At 42.7% G+C, this 21,839-nt stretch overlaps 1 protein-coding gene across 1 annotated transcript in view; it reads left to right on the top strand.

Annotated features, from left to right (window-relative positions):
* Positions 1-20,431, top strand: part of LOC124053370 (serine/threonine-protein kinase WNK1-like) — an 85,112-nt gene extending 64,681 nt beyond the window's left edge. The window contains exons 17-39 of the mRNA XM_046378459.1: positions 295-365; positions 469-619; positions 825-941; positions 1,234-1,344; positions 1,527-1,578; positions 1,715-1,852; positions 2,555-3,494; positions 3,585-3,901; positions 3,993-4,054; positions 4,431-4,487; positions 5,248-5,331; positions 5,447-5,480; positions 5,566-5,633; positions 6,094-6,381; positions 6,508-6,779; positions 7,155-7,230; positions 7,313-7,442; positions 8,578-8,775; positions 9,216-9,308; positions 12,083-12,124; positions 13,713-13,885; positions 14,190-14,246; positions 14,478-20,431. Coding sequence (XP_046234415.1) covers positions 295-365; positions 469-619; positions 825-941; positions 1,234-1,344; positions 1,527-1,578; positions 1,715-1,852; positions 2,555-3,494; positions 3,585-3,901; positions 3,993-4,054; positions 4,431-4,487; positions 5,248-5,331; positions 5,447-5,480; positions 5,566-5,633; positions 6,094-6,381; positions 6,508-6,779; positions 7,155-7,230; positions 7,313-7,442; positions 8,578-8,775; positions 9,216-9,308; positions 12,083-12,124; positions 13,713-13,885; positions 14,190-14,246; positions 14,478-14,918 — 3,972 coding nt within the window. The 3' untranslated portion in view covers positions 14,919-20,431. The remainder of the gene's footprint in view (positions 1-294; positions 366-468; positions 620-824; positions 942-1,233; positions 1,345-1,526; positions 1,579-1,714; positions 1,853-2,554; positions 3,495-3,584; positions 3,902-3,992; positions 4,055-4,430; positions 4,488-5,247; positions 5,332-5,446; positions 5,481-5,565; positions 5,634-6,093; positions 6,382-6,507; positions 6,780-7,154; positions 7,231-7,312; positions 7,443-8,577; positions 8,776-9,215; positions 9,309-12,082; positions 12,125-13,712; positions 13,886-14,189; positions 14,247-14,477) is intronic.
* Positions 20,432-21,839: the final 1,408 nt, after the last annotated feature.

Below are 21,839 nucleotides of genomic sequence, written 5' to 3'. Positions count from 1 at the left end.
TGGCAGTCCTTGCTTTCTTGCTGTTCCATGCTCTAGTTTTAGTTGTAGTTCAGCCCAGTTCTGATGTGTTCTGTCCCAAAAATGTTGTATATAATTCAATTTAAATGAGTTGTTGTAACTCTAAAATCACGATTTTGCGGTCTAGTTAATTTACTGTCCTAATTTTGTCACACTTTGTGTGTGTATTTGTATTTTCTTTCCCCCAAAACCTTTCTCTGGTGTTTGGTTGAGAAAACAGTCGTATTGGTTGTGTGCCTATGTGCTATTTGATGTGCCTGTATGTGTGTGTTTCAGTCTGCCTCTCAGCCTTCAGAGCTCTCCCAGTCTCAACTACAGCCACCTCAAGTTCTCTCATCTATAGAGAGGTAATAACTGAACTGAAGCCACAAAAAGGAAATTTTCTTGATCACGTTTACTCTTGGAAATGCTGTTTTAAACTCAGTTCCCATTTACCTCATTTTCTCTCAGTGGCCACTCTGAGATGTCAGGTCTGAGCGACGGCAATGAAGGTGGAGGAGGTCGCCATGACGGTCGCTCCACCAAGAGACATCAGAGGCGTTCTGTGCGAAGTCGATCACGCCACGAGAAGCTCTCCAAGGCGAAACTCAATGTTCTCAATGTAATTGCACATCCAATAAAACCTTTAAAGTTATAATTAAACAATAAATCGTCTTTTATACTCTAACCCTGTGAGTATTTATTAAGTATTTCAGAGCTGTGAGATGCAATGAAAGTAATGATGAACATCTAACCGAAATAATGAACTGTTTACATTCTGTCTGCTTCTTTCTCATGGTGTTTATCTTGGATGTGTGTGTGTGTAGATCTCCAACCGAGGAGACAGGGTAGCAGAGTGTCAGCTGGAGACGCACAACAGGAAGATGGTGACGTTCAGGTTTGACCTGGATGGAGACAACCCTGAGGAGATTGCGCAGATCATGGTACACACACCACCACCTGTTTGATTTTCTCCACCACTCTTGACTCATTCACGCTCTCTCTCTGTGCTTCACGTGCCAGTGCGAGTATGTCATCAAAAATCACTGAAGTACACACAAATGCTGTCCTCTGGTCCTTGTGCTTTCATTGAGAGATTCGTGACCAGGCTCCCACATGAAGCAAAACTACACTTCTGTGGCCATCACATATATACACGTTATACTTAAACCCTCACACATCTTACCACCCTCTCTCTCTGTGTGTGTGTGTGTGTGTGTGTGTGTGTGTGTCCAGGTCCAGAGTGAGTTTATCCTGGAGAGTGAGAGGGAGTCGTTCATCGAGCAGGTCAGGGAGGTGATAGAGAATGCTGATGAGAAGGGTCTGGAGAGAGACACAAGCAGCCAAGTAAATACAGCTGTTTCTTTCCCAACTCTCATGTTTTTCTTCTTCTTTATGTTTTTTTCATGGTGGTGGCAGGGGGGTTGGAGAGATGTGGGTTTTTAAAATGCTAAAATACTTCGATCGTTCATCAAAGTCTTATTGCTTTTACATAGCGTATGTGCATGTATTGTCTTGTTGATCTACAGATGGCAGGAGACATGGAGCAGCAGATTCCTGCGATATCTGTCCCCATGCAAGGTAAAAACCAACAAAATAAAAAGCCTTAGAATAACAGCAGACAGACCAGTTTCACTGCCCGTGGGGCAACAGGGCGATGAAAGTATGCTGTTCTCCAAGAGATCAAGAAATAACAGTGCTGTTTGTCTCTTTCCAGACATACCTCCCAATGCAACAGCACAAGTGGTCCATTCAGCAGGTCGGAGGTTCATCGTCAGTCCCGTACCTGAAGCCAGGCTGAAGGAGCAAATGTTTCCCACCTCTCCTCCTGCCCCTGCACCTCCTGCTGAAACAGGTTTGGATTGTGCATGTGTGTATGTGTGTGTGAGAGAGACCTTTAAAGGTCAGCAAATAATTCAGTTGTTTCCTTTCCCCAAATAGTATGGTGCAACCTGAGGTTTGTTTACAACTTGTCCAATAATGTTTCTTGCCCTGTTCAACTCCACAATAATAATAAGAAGAAAAATACAACATTACAATAAGATCAGGTTGTTAAAAAAAGAAAAAGCTGTATTTTCTTTCAACAGACACAAATGACAGTGTACTTTGCCACACTGCACACACTTATCAGATTAAGTTGGAATACTTTTAGAGGAAATGTTCTGTCCAAATGCGAACACATAGTGGCATTTATTAAAGCTAAATTGATACTGTGGGACCTTCTGGTGGGACATTTGAATATAAATAGCTGTATCCAATTTCCTGTCAGATATTGTGGAATTTAAAACATTGTTCTGTCAAAATACGTCAAAAATACATTTTGTTTCAGACGATGTTCAAATGTTAAAGCTCAGATTATAAAAGAAGAACTAAAGCAGTAGTTTAAAACGTTCCTCATTTTCTTCAAAATCGCAAAGTGGCATATTTTTACCTACCTCACATACCTTTGCAAACAGATCTCCAAGTCGGTGAAAACAGGTGCTGTTAGGTTGAGAGCTATCTTACAGCAAACAAGATGGGCTAAAGAGTATTAAAACAGTCTTTCTTTTATTACCAGGTTCTCCAGCTCCAGCTCAGACTCCAGGCCCAGGCTTGGCATTGTCCCAGTCTGCTGGAGCGATCAACTTACAACAAGCCTTCTCTGAGCTCCGACAGAACCAGAATCAGTTTGATGCTGGTCCCAGTACTGCCCCAGCTTCCATCCACTCCACCCATCCTCCTCTGCAGTCTGCAGCAGCTTCTGTCCCCTCACAGGCCAGCACGGTCACTCCCACTGTGGATCCTACTGCTGGACTTGTCCCTTCCAATTTAAACCAGACACAGGAGCAGGTCTTGGAGTCCTCTTTTCCTCCCCCTTCCTCCTCCTCCTCCACCCCTTCCTCTTCTCCCGCTGTCTGCCTCAGCCCTCCTTGTTCCTCCTCTCCCCCTCCAACTGTGGTGAATCAGTCCATCCTTCAGTCACAGGTACTCTCACAGCCGGGGATGCAGGCTGTGTCCCAACCCCAGGGACAGGTGCAGGTTCAGGGCCAAGCACAAATTCAGCCCCAGGCTTTCAGCCAGCCTCAGTCTCAGACAGTTTCGGCTGTCATTGCTACTTCAGTACCTTCCATTTTAACACCGGCCAGCATCCCCAGCACAATGTTCACCTCCCCTCCTCCTCTCCAGACTGCTCCCCTGGTATCCTCCCCTCCCTCCTCGACTCTTACAACCAGTGAAGTCTCCTCCGATCGTCAGACAGTCTCTCCCACCTCCTCCACCCCTTCCCTCTCCTCCTCTGTCATTCCCACTACTGCCATCCCAGGCCCCCAGCTCGCTCCTGCTGCTCCCTCCCACCACACTCTGACTTCCACTTCCTCCTCCTCATCCCCCTCCACTGTGGGACTCCAGCCAGTGACCACCAGTGTTCCTTCAGTCCAGCCAACTTTGGTCCACTCCCAGCCGCAGACAGCAGCCCTGCCCGGACAGACGCATACACACTGTGGGGAATGTGATGCAAGGTGAGACAGTCTATCTCTTCATTTAGTCTCTTTACTTTACGTTTTAGGTCTGGGTACCAGTTGCAGAACATTCACTGATATCGTTCTCAGGTGTGAAGCGTCCGCTGAGTCCCAAGGCAAACCTGATGACATCCAAGCCCTGGAGAAGAAGCTGCGATCACTCTTCATGGACCTTGGTGGAGGGGTGCCACCCACCCAGGGAGATATCTTAGCTGCTGACCCTTCCTCTGGAGCTGTGGCAGGTACCTCGTCCCCATTGGGCCCCTGCTCTATCTCCAGTGCATCTGTCACAACACCTGGCTCCAGCCAGCCAGCCAATCCCCCTCAGCCCCCATCCAGCCTTGCGCTGGGGTCACCTGCTCCAATCCAGGGCCCCGGAACACCTATCTCCACCCCTGCGCAGATTGGTAGGTAGATGTAGGTGTGTTTCTGCAAATGTGCTTGTGTCAGTCAACCTGTGTTGTAATAATGTTGCTTACGGACTTTCATTTTCGACAGTGATCCCTGCTTCATCCTTTGGCCAGACCACTCCATCCAAAACCCCCTTATCAAGGGCACCGGTGAGTGATCCAGATTGGCTACAGAGAGCAATACTGTTGTTATTTTTTTAATTATTATTATCGTTAGATCTACTTAAACCACTTGTATTAATTCTGTGGTCATCTAGCAGACCACTTTTTGTTTTTTGTTTTTTTTAGAGAAATTTCCCAGGTAACTTATTTTTAATGGGTAAGAAATTACAGATGATTTAATCTTTAGAAACTGTCGATGTTCCAAGATTTTTCTACTCATTTTCCTTACAACTCATCCAGCATGTAATTTCCTTTTAACATTCTCCACAATGAAGACCATTATTAAAACCTCCTCTACAAATCTCTTCTCTCTCTTTTCTCCCACTCTGTGCCTTTCTCATCACCTCTCTGCCTCTGGGATTAGGCCAGTTCTCCTTCTTCAGAACTCCTGCCATCTTTCCCCGGACCCTGTATAATACAGGTGTTTTTTTTTGTTCATTTTCAGTGTTTCCAATGCAACGCAATAATGTTGTAATACCAAGCTTGTAATGCTGATGATTACAGTTGCATGTCCTGTCTTTTGTGTGTAAATCATGCTTCTGCTGTGCAAAAAGACATTTAACCATAAATCCATCTCAGAATCCATAAGAAAGTAACATCAAATAGATACAAAGAAGTGACTTTATTTGTAGTTTATGGGAATAACGATAGAAGATTAAAGAAAGTAGTTAGGAGACAGTTGGACAGAGAGAGACATAAGAGGCTGGCAGACAGGCTGAGGACTTCAGGGCAGAGAAGACACTGAACTCACTCTAATTTCCAGACTGTTTTGTTGTGGCTACTAATGCTGCCGTCCAAAAATAGACCTTCCATTTAACTGCTGAATAGTGAGATATGACTTGTAGCTCCTTTATGAAAAGTCTGACCTGCCAAGTTGCCGACATTCACTTCTCGTCCCTTACATAACTCTAATGGGCGAGACTTGTCCGGTTTGATTAAGATAATCCTGCCCCAGTCGAAGCTCACGCAGGGGATTTGATTTTAATGATTTATTTTTTAATTGCAGTTAAAATGCTCAGGAGAATAAAATACTTTGTCTGCCTTCTACATTGCCTGAGCTGTGCTTGTGTGTGGGATGGCACAGCAGATGACTTTGGTTTGGTTGAGTTTTAGAATAAAAAGCTTAAAATTTCAACTTTAAAAATTTTAATTTTAAGTAAAATGTCCTGATTTCTTTCCAGTCCCAGCAGCCTCTGGAGGACTTGGATGCTCAGCTGAGGAGAGCACTGAGCCCAGAGACTGTTCCTGTCAGCACACACGCACAGGTAAACACACACATGATTTCATATCATTTTGTTAACTCACACTGTATGTATTGTTCTAATTCAATGACACTGCTCAACACTAACCCATTTTATTTTCTCATCATGCTAACCCCAGGCTTCTCACAGTGGCATACCTTCAGCGGGACACAGTATGTATACGAATAAATCTATTAATCTGTGTAACTGTCTCCACATCAGTGTGCCTGTTTAATATTTGTACCATCTGTCGTTCAGTTCCCTTCTCTCTGGAGGAAGAAACTGTGTCCTCTCATGGTCCTGGAATTAAACTGGGAAGATTTCAGGTATGATTTTCTTTATGCTACAGATCACACATGATTAACTACATATTTCCTTTGCCATGAGTTTAAGAGTCACATTATAAATTTCCCAGCTGAAAAGGGCTATTGTAAACTTTTTGTTTCAGGATGTGAACACTCTTTTGCCTGGATTTGTTAGCTTGATTGAAGTTTAGTTTCTGGACTTTTCATCATATCTTTATTCAAACTTGAAACTTGAAACTTGTTTTACACTTTTGTCATATCGCTAGATTGGTAGCTTTCAGGTCACTACCTCAAAACAAACCTCCATATCTTGTGAAGGCGATTTGATTATATTTTTGCAAAATAAAAAGAACAGAGGTAATACAGCTCATGATTGGAAAGATCAGGGAAAAGTCCTTCTTTTTTAATGCTGAAGAAGAAATCACACCTAACAGTAACTTTGTATTTCTCTGTTGAATTGTCCCCTTTTCTCACTGATTAGGTCTTGCTGGCCACTGAGGAACCTCCTGTCAAACCGCCGGCATGCACAGAATCTTCCTCCACCACCTCCTCGTCTTCTTCTTCCTCCTCATCCTCCTCCAACCTCTCCAGCCCAGAGAATACACTGCACAAGTGCTCCTTGTCCCCTCTAAGGGCGGGAGGAGGAGGACAAGGAGGGGATGTTGTCGACGGACTTCCCCAAAGGACTTTTGGAGGGTCCCAGCACCCCTCTCCCTTTGCTTCCCCCTGCCCCTCTCCTAAGCCCACCACTACCATCGGACGCTTCCAGGTATATACTGTTTGTGGTCTTGTAATGAATGCACAAACTGAAAACAGTGGGTGCTTCCCACCTTTGTGTCTGTGTCGCCTTCCATTCGCTAATCATTTCACCTAATATTTTTCAATTTTATTTCAGGTTACCACCAACCCTGAGGCCCGAGTTGGTAGATTCTCAGTCAGTCGTGCCCAGGAGCAAAGTCTTGAGTCAAGGCAGACCCCTCCACCCACTCCCCAGGCTAGTAATGGACCCAGTGATCCGGGGCAGGTTTTGAGTCCAGACTCCACACATAAAGCCTCTCTGCCGAGTCTAAACAACAACTCCTTCAATAACTCCTACATCAGCAGTGACAACGACTCTGAATTTGAGGATGAAGACTTCAAACGGGAAGTCAGCCGCCTCAGAGAAAAGCAAGTTATCCCTTCCTCTCTTCTCAGAGCAAACACAGTTTCTCTACCCTATAAACACTTTTGTTACTGAGGTCAACTGATGTGAAGAAAACTAGATTTTGCTCTCATCTGGCTTCTCCCTCTGTGCACCCAAAAATAGTAGGCTGCTCTGCTTCTCTTTTCTCTCCTTCCTTTTCCTCTTTCCTGACCCAATGAGGCCAAGGACTCACTTTGCTTCACTTCATCTTTCTCTTCTTCTTCTTTGCTTGAAAAGGGATGTTCAGGGCTTTCTTTAAAACTAGTGGCTCCTCCTGTCTGCTTGCTTCATTGCTCTCATTATTGCTTTCCTTCTTCTGCCTGTTCCTCAAATTTTTCATTCCTTCCTTCTGTCACCAGGCACATGCGAGAGATTCAAGCGCTCCACTCCCGCCAAAAGGAGGAAATAGACCGTCTCTTTACCAAACTTGGAAAGGTAACTCACCTTGCTTACATAAATGCACAAACCTAATGTCATATGGAGTGCATAGCAAGCAACCGCTCTTCCTCTGGTATAGGTTCCTCCAGCCGCAGTCGTCCCTCCAGTTATAACCCTGACAGGCAGGAGGAGACGACCTACCAAAAGCAAATCCTCCAAATCGTCCAGAACCAGCTCCACGCACGGCAGCAAGAGTCCGTTACAGCCAGGTAAATATTTGTATTAAAGAGTTGGTCCAAAGACACACAAGATCTTCTTTACCTCTAGCAACGACTAGCCATGCAGCATTTGGTTTGATTTGTCCAGGATTCTAGATGTCAATTTCTTAAGATTTCTGCCTCCATCCCAACACGGTTGTAGTGAACAAGATTTGGTTTATGTTGCTCCCAGCACAAATAACACATTTGAAAGATACAGTGGAATTAACTCTTTTGAGAAACAGTAACTCAGTCACTCAGGATAACCCACAGTGAGCAGCCCCCATTGTAATTACCTTGTACCGAAGAAATGGTCCCCACAAAAACAGTTGATTCATGGTTTCCAGAGTGTAATATGTCAACAGATGTTGGATAGATGCTATATGACATCACTGTCCTTCTGAGGATGAATTGTAACCACTTTTGTGATCTGCCATTCATCTAGTGCCATCTTGAGGTCAAACATTAATTTGTTCAGTACTTAAGACTGATGGCATTCCCATCATCCTCTATAGCTATACTTTGCTGCTTGCTAACATGATAAACAGCTTGCTAAAGCAACAGTATGATAGCCTGTTGACACATTTAGCTCAAAGCAGCACTGCACCTGCACAAAGTACTGCCTCACACAGACCCTAGCATGGCTTTAGACATTTTGTCTTGTTTAAATTTCTTTTAAATACTATTAACCTCACCAGAACTGGACAAATTAAACCAAGAAGGTGAGAAATATGTATTTATTGTAAATTGGTTGAAGTGAACATTTAGCCATACACCTCTGACCAGTAACAATCAGAAATATTCATCTTGACCTAAAGTCCACAACATTACAGCATGGTTAAAACATGGTTTACCCTAATGTTACACTGTCTCTGTGTTTATGCATCTCTGTGCACATATGTGTGTGTTTATCCGCTTGGTTTCATGTGCATGTGGGTGTACGTTGGAGCAGGCTCTGAGCTTGAACATTTCTGACTGCTTTCCCTGCCTGTCTTTCTCTGTGTGGGGTGTCTTTGTAAATGTGGTGACGGATGTCTCATCTGTCTGTTATCTGTGTGTGTGTATGTATGTGTGTGCGCGCCTCTGGTCTCTGTGGTGTGTCGTTCCTGCCCTGTCCTCTCCTTCCTATGCCTTGTGCTATCTCCAGGCAGCACTTTATCCGCCCAGAGTGTCCCCACCATGTACCCTGGTCAGCTGGCTCTGTTAGCCCCAGGAGGACTAGCCGATTCAGGCAGCAGTAGTCTGCTCCAGCCTCTCAAACCCTCTCCCTCCAGCAACAATCTGTGTTCGGCCTACACCAGCGAGGGGGCGCTCTCTGTTCCCAGCCTGTGTGCTCCCACCCCAGGTAGGCACACAACCATGAATCTTAGTCTTCAGCACACCCACAACATAAGAAAAGCTTTGCACACAGACAAAGACAAATGCATGCCGCTGGTTTGTCGTCACTCCCTCACAGTAAGACACTTCTCACATCTTTGTCTGTCTTTATCTGTGTCTCTCTCTGTGGACACAGTGCAGTGGCTAACTGTTGCATTCTTCCTGTGTATTCCTTCACCTGTGTCTCTTTCCTTTCCTCTTCTCTATACCTTTTCTGTCTTGCTCTTGTCTTGTGTTTCTCTGTTGTTTTTCTCTGTCTCTTTGTTACTCTCCACTTCTCTCATTTCCTCTCCCTTTGTTTTCTTCACCTCTGCCTTTCTCTACATCTTCCTCTCTCTTCTCTCCAATCTGTTTTTCTGTTTCCTCATCTCTTTCTCCTCCTCTTCCTTTCCTCCTCCTTCTCTTCAGGCTGTGTAAAGTTCAGCTGGGGTTCGGAGCGTTTGGCCTTCAAGCCTGGCGGCAGGAGGACGCGCTTTCTGAGTACGCCCTGCTTGGCTCTTTGTGTGTAACGCTTTATTTCTTTGCTCTTCTCTTTTTATCGTCATCCTTACTTACTTACTTTTGTTCTTTTGTTTCACTCCTATATCTGTCAAGTCATGGTCATCCTGTCTTCCTGTGGGTTTCCCTCTTTGATGGAGGAAGACCCTCTCCTTCTGATATCACCAGTGTCCTGCAGAAAACTGGTGTCTCCAAAAAAAGTTTAAAAAAAGTAAAAAACAAAGTTTATCCATTCTCACTGCAGTAGTTGGGCTCCAAGTACTTAAAGTTACCAACCAAAGCAAATTTTTAGTTAGTTTTTGGCAAAAAAAAGTAGCGGGTAGCTGTTTCCTACTTTTTTTCGTTAAACCCTTTAGATTAAAGAAAAAGGAAAAACTTGAGAGATTACTGCAGGACACAGAAAGTTAGCACAATGACAAATCTAGTCTTTTTTACATCACAGAGCTTCTTAAAGCCACCATCACTTAGTTTTTAATCATCTTCTTCACACTCTCTCCATCTTGATATTATTTTGTTCTTCCTTTCATTTGACAAATCTTCCTTGTCAAACAAATCATCCCCTAACGTAACGTTCATTGCCAGCCTATGACATTTGTGGCTGTGGGGAATAACAGCTCTGTCAAAAATAAAATAAATAGTATCATAATTGATAGAAAGAACACAGTAAGGTGTTTACTGTCATTTTCTTCATAACCAGGTAACTTTCCACAGGCCCTGTGAGGTGCACCAGCTAAATCACAAATCAGCAGCTGTGATTATTCCATCACATAAAGCTTGTTCATATCAACCAGTGACATTAGTGACAGCAACCTGAGTTTCACAAGTCTGTTTAATGTTATGATTCTTACGATTCCAGTCCTTGTTGTTGATATCTGGGGTTACTGCTGTTGAGAGCAGTTTCCAAACAGCAATCTGATTTCATACTGCATACAGTGTGAGTAATTTTCCGACACAACAGCTGGACACAGTAAAGTTGGTTACCCTGCTGAGGAGCTGGTAACTGAGGCTGCTGCATCTTCGTCCATTAATATTTAAAAGCAGTCACCTGTTAAAAATGCTTGACTTGGTTGGCTGGAAAGCAGACTTTGTCGCTTAAAGTGAAAACTAGGATACAGAGAGATGAATAATAAATAATCATAAATATCCAGAATGACTGTTACTAAAAACATGTTGACTGTTATTAGTATCAAAAATGGGTTTTCATTTCATGAGGATTATATCTTTAATCTCATAGCCATTAGTGCAGGAAAAGCAGAAATGATTGCATGAATACAAGTTAGGTTGGTGGGAAAAACACTTCGTAACAGCAGCTAAAATGCACATGGATGTTTGACATTTTAGCTCTTTAGCTAATACTCCATGCAAACCTGTTAAAAGTCAATTAAGCTTCAAGTCTATAGTAACTAGCTGTAATAACTGTAGCACCCAGCATCTCTTCATCTAGCAAGTCAGAGACTGAGATACAGTTTTATTTGAGTGTCAGTGTGAGTTTCAAATCCTGGCTGCTTCCATTTCTAACCCTTTCCTCTGTGATACAAGGAGACTAACCAGGAAAGACAAGTTGAGACCTGATGACTTGCGTTTTCTGCCCTACAGTTTTTTTGTTTTTGTTTTTAGGAAGATTCTGAATTGTTTTAATTAAACTTAATTAATTGCAACAACCGATTCATTTAAGCACAGTTTTGTTCAGATACTGTGCGTCAGTCTGTTCTTATATTTATTATGATTAAGAACTTGTTTTCCACAATCATATTATAATCATAATATGGTTAAATGTTTTGTGCTTAATCAAGGGATGTTTATGAATGCCTCTGAACCCTCTGCAGCTCAAAACCTTTCTCTCCCTTCCTTACTTCTCTCCCTCACTCCCTCACTCCCTCGCTCACCCTCCCCTCCCCCCCTCTCTCTCACCTGTTCCCCTCCCCCTCTCTCTCACCTGTTCCCCTTTCACTGCACAGCCAGGAGGGGAGAGAGACAGACCTGGATCTCACTGATCAAAACTTTTGTAAACATGTAGCTTAGGAAGAACATTGGCAATAACTTTATTTATTCGTTCTCTCATATAAGCGTGAAAATAAGGCTTTCTGTTCAGAGACGTGCGCAGCAGTTCAGATGTCTGGAATATAAATAAATCCTCATTTGGACCCAGTTCTGGTGAGCTGTAGAGGGAACTCAGAGCCTGGGGGTTGGTCACCCAAAAGCATCTTCAAGCCACAGGACCCAGCCAGTACTGTGAGACAGTGTGCAAGGACTCAGTTTAGTTTAGTGTTCAAATAACATTCCAAGATTATTTTACTATTGGTTACAAATTATTGGCATTCCACTATTAGTTACAGTAACCGTAGACCAAGTCAGCTTGAAGTTGGAGTCTGCACATCCTCAGAAGGTTGCCCACATGTCTTGGCCTTACCAGAAGAAAAGCATCTTTCCTCAGCTGTTGATGTGTATAAAGATGGCAGCCTTGTGTCTTCTTTGCACAGTACAATAAATTGCACATGCCAAACATGCCTTTAATATACATGCTTACAAAAAACTGCGACTGAATTCTTAACAAACGCTTTTAACTTCACTTTCCAGGGTTTTAAATCCAGCGTGCTGTATGGCAGGTTCTGATCTCAGTGTAAGATGTTACTGGGTGACTCAACCCCCCTAAATGTTGTTTACTGACTACTTCAAGTTGAAATAATTGGTTGCATTGTTTGGTTGTTGGGTGTTGTGGGCGGGGCTTAATTCTGACTCTCTCCCAATCCTCCAATCGTTGTCTTCCGGCCGCACAGGGAAGATGGTGAAAAAAGTCTGCCCCTGCAACCAGCTCTGTAGTAACTATCTCTCTTTTTGGTCTTTGCTCCCTCCATCCTTCTCCTCTTCCATCCTTGCACTTGCTCTCCCACGCTTCCTCCTGCTCTCCGATGTCTTTTAGATTTCAACTTTGATCTCTCTGCCAGATTTGAGATCAGTTCAGTTCAGTTGTTTCAGTTCATGTGGATCGACACTTTTATTTTGGCTTTTTAGGTTTCAAGAATCAGACAGTTCCAGGACTGAAATGACTGAATTGAAATGCAGTCACAAATTCAAACTGATAGTGCATGTACCCGCAAGCTCACACACACACACACACACACACACACACACACACACACACACACACACACACACACACACTCACACTCACACACACTCACGTTCGAAAACACACACTAACACACCTGAACAGTTGTTATCCACTCTGCCCCCTCCCTCCCTTTCCTCTCCTCCCTCGTCATGGGTTGTGGTCTTGACTACATTGCCCAGAATCCCATAGTGCTGCAGTCAGTCATGACTCAGCGTCTCCTCATTCTTCTTTTCCTCCATTTTATTTAGCATGACATGACATGTTTTTTTTTTTTTTGTCAGACCAACTGTATAATTAGTTTTTTATTGGCTAATCCTTCCATTCCATATTATTTCCTTTCTTGTGAAATATCTGACATGAACAGATGATATAAATGTCTCACAACCAAACTCATCCCTTTTTTGTTTCAAATCAGTTGCTAGATTAGTATACTTTAAGGTATTTGAAGCAATGATGATAAAGAAAGCGAACTCCTTAATCTGAGTGTTCTCTTTCACTGGCTTGAATGATTGATGATTAATTTAGTTTCCTTGTGGCTTGCTACAGAGGTACCAACGTGTAATGATTATCATAGAAAAGTTAATGTGAATTTAACTTGAACAGAGTCTAAACGTGACGGCAGCACAACACCTACATGCACACACCCTGGCCAGTTTGCAGTGTGTGCTCTGTTTTTTCCTGCAGTTTGCTCTGATGCTCGGGGTTGGCTAATAGCAAACTACCAGCTGTTGCATAGCTTGAGTGCCATCTATTGGTCAAACATTAAACAAATCAGAACAGGAGATCAGTGGTACAGTACAGAGGGCAACTGTCATCAGCAGGACTGGCTCAGCACTGCTTCTTTCATGTTGGAGCATCTTGTGGGTGAATGCTGCTGGGCATGGCAGCTTCACAGGTTGTCCAGTGTATCACTGACACAAAGCAATGGGACATCTGAGAGAACCTAGGTCGATAGTATAATTAATATGATATCTTCTGGAAAAGGTTCAGTGTTTGTCACTAGGTTCTGTTTTGAAATGTTGCTCCAGTAATTTTCCCATGATCCCATCTGCCTTCATCATCTCGATCATTACAGCTTATCTGTATAACCCTATGACCATGTTGACATGCTGACCTGCGCTAAAACTCAGTCCCGACCAGCCTCTCACCATGTAACAGCTCTTTGATTAGTCGAGACAGGAAATGCATCCTCATTCGTTCAAATAGCATCAATAATCTTCTAGTTTGGACATTACCTCACCTCCTTTGCTCTTGTCCTCCTCCTCCCTACTCTCTCTCTTCGCCTCCTTTCACAGGGACTAATAGCACCAATGCCGTGAGCGGTTCAGGTGGTTTGGGTCAGAGCCAGGGAGGCTCTCAGTGTCTGCCCCCCAGCATGTCAGCCTCCCAACAGAGGAAAGGAACCTTCACCGATGACCTCCATAAACTGGTGGACAACTGGGCCAGAGATGCCATGAACCTCTCACAGGTTTGCTGCTGTTTTATGGTTCATCTTACTGTAGCGGACGTTATTTTGACACAGAAAATGTTCTTTCAACCGTGGCTCATCAGTTCCTGTTATTAGTTTACCAGAAAATGACTAAAGAAACCCTAAATGGTAGTTTGTTAAATGTTAAAAGTATTTGCATTGACAATAACTTTGTATAATAATAGAGAGAAAATATTAGTTAGTCTTGTTGCCCCTGACGTTTAGAATGTAACTGTTCTGTATAATTAACGCTTGTGTTTAATAATGTAATGTAGTGGCTGAATTAAATATCAAACTTTTTCAGGGGAAGAGAAGTGCCAAACAGCTGCAGCAGGCCCCAGCACAGGGACACAGCTACGAGGTTGGTTTAAAAATACATCACATCACATCATATCACGGCCGGATTAGCTGTTGTGCCCTTGCTTTCCATAGTTGCCTCGGTTAAGCACGGTGGTAGTGAAAGAACAAGAAGGTAATGATTGTATTCTCAATACAAGAAAGGTCCTTAATTAATAAACATGTACTTGCTCATGATAAAATGAACAACTCCAAGTGATAGCACGAATAAACTGTAAAATATCCACCTCTCCAGGTCATCCAGTCAGCCAGTCTGGGCAGGAAGTACTCTGCCCCCAGCCAGCTGTGTGCCAGCAGTATTGGAGGCTCAGCCCACCTCCCTGCAAACCCCACCACCGCTACCTCTCTGGCCGCCCGCAAGGGCTCCCTGTGCCACCCCCCTGCCTCCTCCACTCCACCTCAACCCCAACCACCCCAGTTCATCCACTACACCCCCACCGCCACCTATAGCGCACAATGGTCTGGTCCGGCTCACGGCTTATCAGCCCCACACCAGGCCTCTGCACAGCCTGGGCCCCTACTTGTCAGCACCTCTCAGCCCTTGGGTCCCTACCCTGCCACAGTTGGCGGCCAGGGCCAGATTCCCGGGCAGGGGCCTCTCCAGGCTTTCCATTCGACCAATGCTCTGCAGAAGTCAGTCAGCAACCCAGGAGGACCAAACCTGAGGACCACGTAGGGCCATGGCTGAGGGCTGGTGTGAATCCCGGCCTGCTTGGACTGGACTGGTGTGAAACAGAGTGTTATGCGTTTGATTGGCTGAAGGGGCTGGCAGTGTGGAGAACAAGGACTTTGAAATGATAGAAGCTGACCTGTTCAAGAGAAGAAAAGAAAAGAAAGGAAATGAGGAGGATTGAGGAAGTCAGAAATGCGATGAGGCCATCTCCACACTTTGTGTGATGCATCTGACACATGCAGTCACACAATCTCCCTTTATGCTGTGTTTGACTGTGTTCGACTTGTGACAGCCAGCCAAATGCTCAAGGATAAAGGAAAAGACTCATGAGTGCAATGTTAAAAGGCCAAAGAGGTTTTGACAGGGTGTGGGACTGGTGTTGATAAATGTTTGTGTGTGAGGTATTGAGGTATTGCATATAGGCACATATGGCTCGGCCACGCTTGTTCCATTTCATGTTCTAAACTGAGGTCAGGTCACACCATCACCCTCTTGCGACGGTGGAGGGGGAGTTGTTAGATCACGTTGAGAGGGGAGGAATGTGGTGGACAGCTTTTACACGGTCAACTTAAGCTCTTGTATCCACACTGCACCTCTTAGTAGATTCAACAATGTGTTTTTTTTTCTAGATTTGATAAAGAAACAAAATGGACACTCTATAAAGAGGTGACTGATGGATACAAAGGGATGCGTGGCTGACCACCACATTAAGCTTGTGTTTCTTAGTGTTCAGTGTGAACATCAAACAACACATCACTCAAAAATCAGTGATAGCAGTTTACATCCTTTAAATTCGTGCATTTGTGAGGAAGGCTGCAGATGATAAAAGCTTTGAGAGCTGAGTTCATCTTTGGTTTAGGGAGTGTTTGTTCCTCAGTATTCAAAATTCAAAACTCAAATTTTTCTTAATCCTTAGAAGCACACAAAAAAATTCCCAAACAAATCAAATGGCACACTGAGACTTTGAACACCTGAAGCTGAGCTGAACTTGAGCCTGGTTTAGAGTAAGTCCAGCACCTGGGGTGGAGTTTTGACTCGTCAGCGTGAGAAAAACCGTGACAGCTAACTCCTCTTGTCACCGTCTGTGTCTTGGTCCTTCCTTGTTTGTTTATCCACAACGCAAACAGATGGAGGGGGATGGAGGAGGGATAATAAGATGTGGAGGGAGAACAGCAAGAGAGTGTTTGTGTTAAATAACATCCAAACAATCCATCTGTTTCGTGTTCCAGTGTTTACTTTCGGGAGCATTCAAGTGAAGTACTGAACGGACATGACGGATGCTTCCGCGCGCCAGACGCCTCTTCACCGTCACAGCTCCACCTCTTCCACCTCTTCCACCGTCCCTCTCTCTGCCTTTCTGTTGTCATTTGAAGCAATAACAGCAGCACCCTTTTAGAGAAAAAAAACAAAACGTCCAAACATGAGCGAACTCAGCGTGAAAAAGTGGCCTTGTCATCAGAATAATTTAGACTCCCTGTACAGTTAGTTTGTGTCTGTTCATTTTGTAGAATGATGATTCCATTTTGTCCTTTTATTTTGCTTTTGTTTTGTCGGGTTCGTTGTGCTTGCTGCCCCCAGCCAGACACACACACACTCACGCACTCTCTCTCTCTCACACACACACACACACACACACACAAAATGCATGAGACATAAACGCACACACCTGCACACACACACACAGTCATGCAAAGACTCATGTAAATACACACACGTTTTCTGAGACGTAGCAGCTGTAACAGACGTAAACCCACAGACTAATGCCTCAGTTCTCATTATCATCATTAGGTTTGGTTTCAACGTTTGTGTTGAAATGATCGCAATGTACATTATTGTCATGATTAATGTTGTTAATGATTATTATTCTATTTAAAAAGAAACAAAAAACAAGAACGTGTTCTGTCAACGGACCTGTTATGCGCTCACATCGGTGTACGATGTGGAAACACTGTGATTATTGTTGTTTATTATTAGCAAATGTTGTTGGACAACATTAGTTTTAGGGTGAAATGTCACAAATAAAAAACAAAACGAAAAACAAAAACAAAAAAAAAATGCATACAGAGAGCGGCTTTGGGGTCCTTTCACTTTCAATTCACTGCTTTCAGCAAATGGATTCTCATCAAAATGTGAAAATTGCAAAAAAAACCAACAAAACAAAAAATGCCTGCTTTCAGTAATCGTCCTTACATCCAGTTACTGAGGACGCTGAACCAAAACAGATGCCTTACCGACAACAAGTCAACTTCAGCTTGAGTTTGTCTTTACAACTGACTGAATTGAAAGTCGAAACTGACCTCCAAGCCCGACTATAAAGACAAACCGGGGTGAACAGCAGGATAGTTGACATTTAGATAATAAAGTAATGCTAGCTATTTTTTGTTTCTTAATACAGTACTTATATATCAGACACTTTAAATAGCCCTCCTCTTCCCTTTCTCCCCTGGTTTTGTTAGATGAATGTGAATGTATAAACCAATGGTGTCCATTTTAATGTACTTGAAAAAAGAAATCTGTCTTTTTATTTTTGCTTTATTTTGCTTCCCCCTGACCCCCCCACCCCTCCCTAGAGCCTCTGGTGGTTACCGGAGACACTTACTAGTGCCTTGCATCCTTCCTGTTGCTTGTTTCGTTGGGGGTTAAGGACTCGGGTTAAAGTAAGCACACTTAGCAGCTTGTGTGGAGAATTTTGGGGTGTCACTTTGAGGTCAGTGGTGACGAGTGGACCCGTTGTTAGTGGAGATGCAGTAATGATGGCCGTTGTTAGCTGCTAGAGCTCGAGTTTGTGGTTAATGCGCTTTGATTTCGGCAAACTGAGAGTGTGTTTTCCACCCAGAAAGTAAGAATGTTTCCCCGTGGATTCGATTAACCATACAACTTAGCTCTTTGAACTGACCGCGTCTAAGGCCCGGGTTACACCACCAACACGATGAAAGACGGAGAGAACGTCAGTGCCATTATTTTCAGGGTTTTAAATGTAGATATTGGGAAGAAAAAAAAACCTTTAAAGATATTTTTTTTCAGTTTTAAGGAGGGAGTTGTTGAAGATTGTATTTGAAGCTTGGACCACTCTGTACTTTAGAGGTGTTGACCCAGGTGAAAGGTATTGTCACCAGAGGACGCATTGGTGCAGTGAGCTATAGCTACTTTGTTCTAATGTTGACATATCTGATCTGTTTTTGCCAAAACTAACGATGCGGTGGCCTCTCGGATAAAAAAGCAAACGAAATTTCCTGGCACAATTGTACTGTTATTCAGTGAATGGTGAGTGCAGACATTTGCTACAGCAACTTTACTGTAGGAGAAGGCACATCTGCTCTAAACGTCACATAGATTTGCAGTGAAATCACCACACCATAGTGGGAAGGCCAGCCTAAAACTAAGCAGACTGACCACAGAGTCTTGAACACATGCATACATTTGCTATGCAGTCTTTAAAAGCCCTGAAAAGTTTCACACTCGAAAAACCAGATAATCTGCTTTATCAGGTTTTGACAGCGACCGAAACTCCTGCCAACTTGTATCAGATGCTGATGAATCCTGATTGGTGCATGGAAGCACCTTTGTGCGCCACTTAAACTCTGCCCATTTGAGATCAGTGAGGAGACGACAGAGGAACAAAGAAATGCAGAAATTCTTGTGCGAAATAACAAAAACTGTCCAAATTTTGCTATAAGATTGCATTTTCATCTTGGAGCCTGACATTTATAATAAGAAGCTGATTGAGAGTTTAACTGTTAAGAAAAACATCCAGAAGAGCAGGACCACCGTGTTGCCCCTCTGGTGTAATATGTTGTTATCCAGTTTTTATCCCCCTAAGAAAGGTGTTGGCTGTAGAGTTGCTGCTAATGGGCAAAAAAAGACTGCCAGAGGTATGAATATCTTCTCATTGACTCTTTTTCCCACTGTATGTGTTTGGAGGTGCACCGATGGGATTTCACTCCCAAAAAAATTAAGATAAAGTGTGTGAACATGAGAGCATCACAGTGTTAGAGGTGGTGTTGGTGGTGGTGTTGATTGTACTGGTGGTGATGCATTTATGGTGGTTTTGCATTCAAAGCCTTTTACATCCTGTCCTCTTTTTCTCTTTTTCACATCAGTGCAAATGAAACATATCTGGTACAAACTCTGACATTCACTTCACATCTTTGTTTTGTTTTTTTATTGCTGGCAGTGCGTGTTTTGGATTCACATAAAACACATGAAAAGGTTACTTTGTAAAGTTTGTACAAAAAAAAAAACATTGCTTTTGCCTCTTTTGGGGGGGATAATTTCCATTTCTCATGGATAATAATGCAACATTTTTACTACTAGGTAAGTTTGGTTGAAGCTGTGAATAATCATTGAGCCACTTTGCTTTAGTTATGGTTAAGAGCATTCTGATTGCCATGATCTGTTAAAAGAAGTCAGAACTTTAACGATGCCATAGACTTGGCGCCATTTGATTTTGTGTCAGTGGAGCAGAGACATCAGAAGTAAATAATAAAAAATAATAATTTAAAAAAAAGCGCAATTGACTTGCCTTAACTCACTGGAGTCGGTTTGGTTTCCAGGCGGATTTTCGCTTTGTGATCGCTCGAGCCTCAAATGATTTCCACAGTAGAAGCTTGACGATACTTTGCTGTGTCTCGACTACATAATTACTATGAAAGCAAAGCCTGCTGCAATGCAATGTTATTTTAAGTCACAGTGTGCTATCAAGCTCTGAGGTTACAGTTGCTTTTGACAGTCTAACACACCTGCTGGAGGACTCCAGTGGGTGCAATTATTGTGATTTTATTTTATTTTATTTTTTTTTTGTAGTGGAGGACTCTTACTGTGAAAGGCTTGAGAGTTATCCAGTGCGGGCACTCTTATTATGAAGTTTATTGAAGCAAAGGGGAAAAGTAGGCTTTCTTTTTCTGGTCACATACATACATTGTAGCAGTTTTCAACTCACTCACATCAGATTTCACAGTTTTCTATTTGCCTGTTCAGGACTCACCATCCTATTTATGCTTTTTACTGTAGAAGTGTGAATACAACGATGCATACACACAGATTCATTCAGTGCTTCTCCTTGCGTAGCTCGCTCCTGTGGAATGACGCCGAGTCTCGAGCACAGCAGCAGTTTCTCCTGCAGACTGTTACTGAACACGTCGGTCATGTTTCTGCTCTCTCTGATGCGCTCATGTTTTATTGTTTGTAGTTCTCACTTGTTTTTATCAGCTGTTTTAATGTCTCTAGCAGCACCTAACTTAATTCAGTGTTTGCATTTTTCTGTATCGTGTTTGACATTGTACAAAGTGGTTGGATTAGAGGAAAAAAAATCACGTGGGTGAATGGATGAGAGAAAATACAAAAAAAAAATACGTGTAGGGACTCATCTGCAGCCTTTAAAGGTATGTTTTGCACTAAGTATAGAGTGTTCAAGCTTCATATTAAAAATAAAACAAATTTTGCGCTTTGCGCTACAATACAATGAAATTTGTTACTTTATTTGTAAAAACTTAATAAATAAAAGTTGTTTAAATGAATTGCAGTGACTGGACTTTAAATCAGTGTGAAAATGAAATCGTGTCTCTGCTGTGTTATGCTGTAAAATTCACAATAGTTTATCTTTTTAACAGGCTTCTGGGTCATGATGAACTTGAAAAACCTCAAGAAAAGACAGATGGACAGACAGGTACAGAATGACATGGACAAACAGTCACAGCCCTCAGCACTGATAAGCTGTCATGATTGTCTTGTATGTTTCAGGTGTGTTTGTATTAAACATGGTATCATGACAGTTTCTGAAATATTCACGTCCATCGACCAGTCTTCTTCTTTTTCTGTTTTTATTTACTGTCAGCACATTTCTTCGACTGAGTGAAACCTTTAGAAACCACGCTACAGTCACAGGGATCAGGGTGGATGGCGGCCCAACAAAGTCCTGGATCGTCACTATGGAATCCAGGATTCAGTTCCCCTCTGTGGTTCAGTTTAGACAACAACTGATTTTGGTCATGTTCATTAATCTTAAATTCAGTGTAAGTATTCAGTTTTGATTGAACAGTAATAGCAATGCTACTACTTAATCTATTGATATTTCAACAAGTCACGGTGCTTTACATCAGTCATTGACTAAAACAAGATGGAAAAGAAACAAAACAATATAAAAATACATTTAAACAGGACAACAAAAGAATAAAATAACATGAAACATACCAAACATGAGCAAATAAAAACAGTGTAAGTGTAACATATGAATAAATATAAATACAGTTTAATAACAGGCTGTGGTGCAGCTCAGGCAAGTCAAACAGATCACCATCATAACATCGTGCACATTTTTTACCCACTTAAAATATTTTTTGTATCAGAACAACTAAACTTTGTTCCAAATATTAGACACCTAACCATCATATGAAAACAGCAAAGTAAACACTTTACTTGTTTCTCCTGTACTGCAGTACTTCTCCTCTCCATGTGGCTGCAGTATTTGTCTTTATGAAGGGCAGGACGTGTTAACAGCTTCTTGCTTCGCCGGCCAATCAGGAAACAGCTCGTTGTGAGGTGTGAATCTGTGCTTGTTATCGGTCACCATGGATCTGATGAAAATAACCTGATAGGTCAAGAGAAAGAGAGGCCTGAGGAAGGAAGGGAGGAAGGAAAGTGAGACGTACCGGTACATTAAAACAATACATTTCCATCATGCAGTTTCCTGCTTTGATATGAATACTGCCCTGCAAAAGTAAATAAAAAAGATTGGCTTTTTAATCTGCTCTGAGCCTCGTCGAACTTGGCAGGAGATGTTTCGGCAAGTTAAAACATGAGCTTATTCATCCTTTTTTTTAAAAAACAATTACTGCTGGCAATAAAACAATAACAGGAATACATTTAAGACTCACATGGCATGTAATAAATTTGATGAGCCTTAATATAAAACAGCAGGTTTGTGTT

Source organism: Scatophagus argus, chromosome 22 (assembly GCF_020382885.2).
Source record: "Scatophagus argus isolate fScaArg1 chromosome 22, fScaArg1.pri, whole genome shotgun sequence".
In the NCBI taxonomy this organism is placed as follows: domain Eukaryota; kingdom Metazoa; phylum Chordata; class Actinopteri; family Scatophagidae; genus Scatophagus; species Scatophagus argus.
Note: the sequence above shows the minus strand (reverse complement) of the source record. Positions and strands in the feature narration are given on the sequence as shown.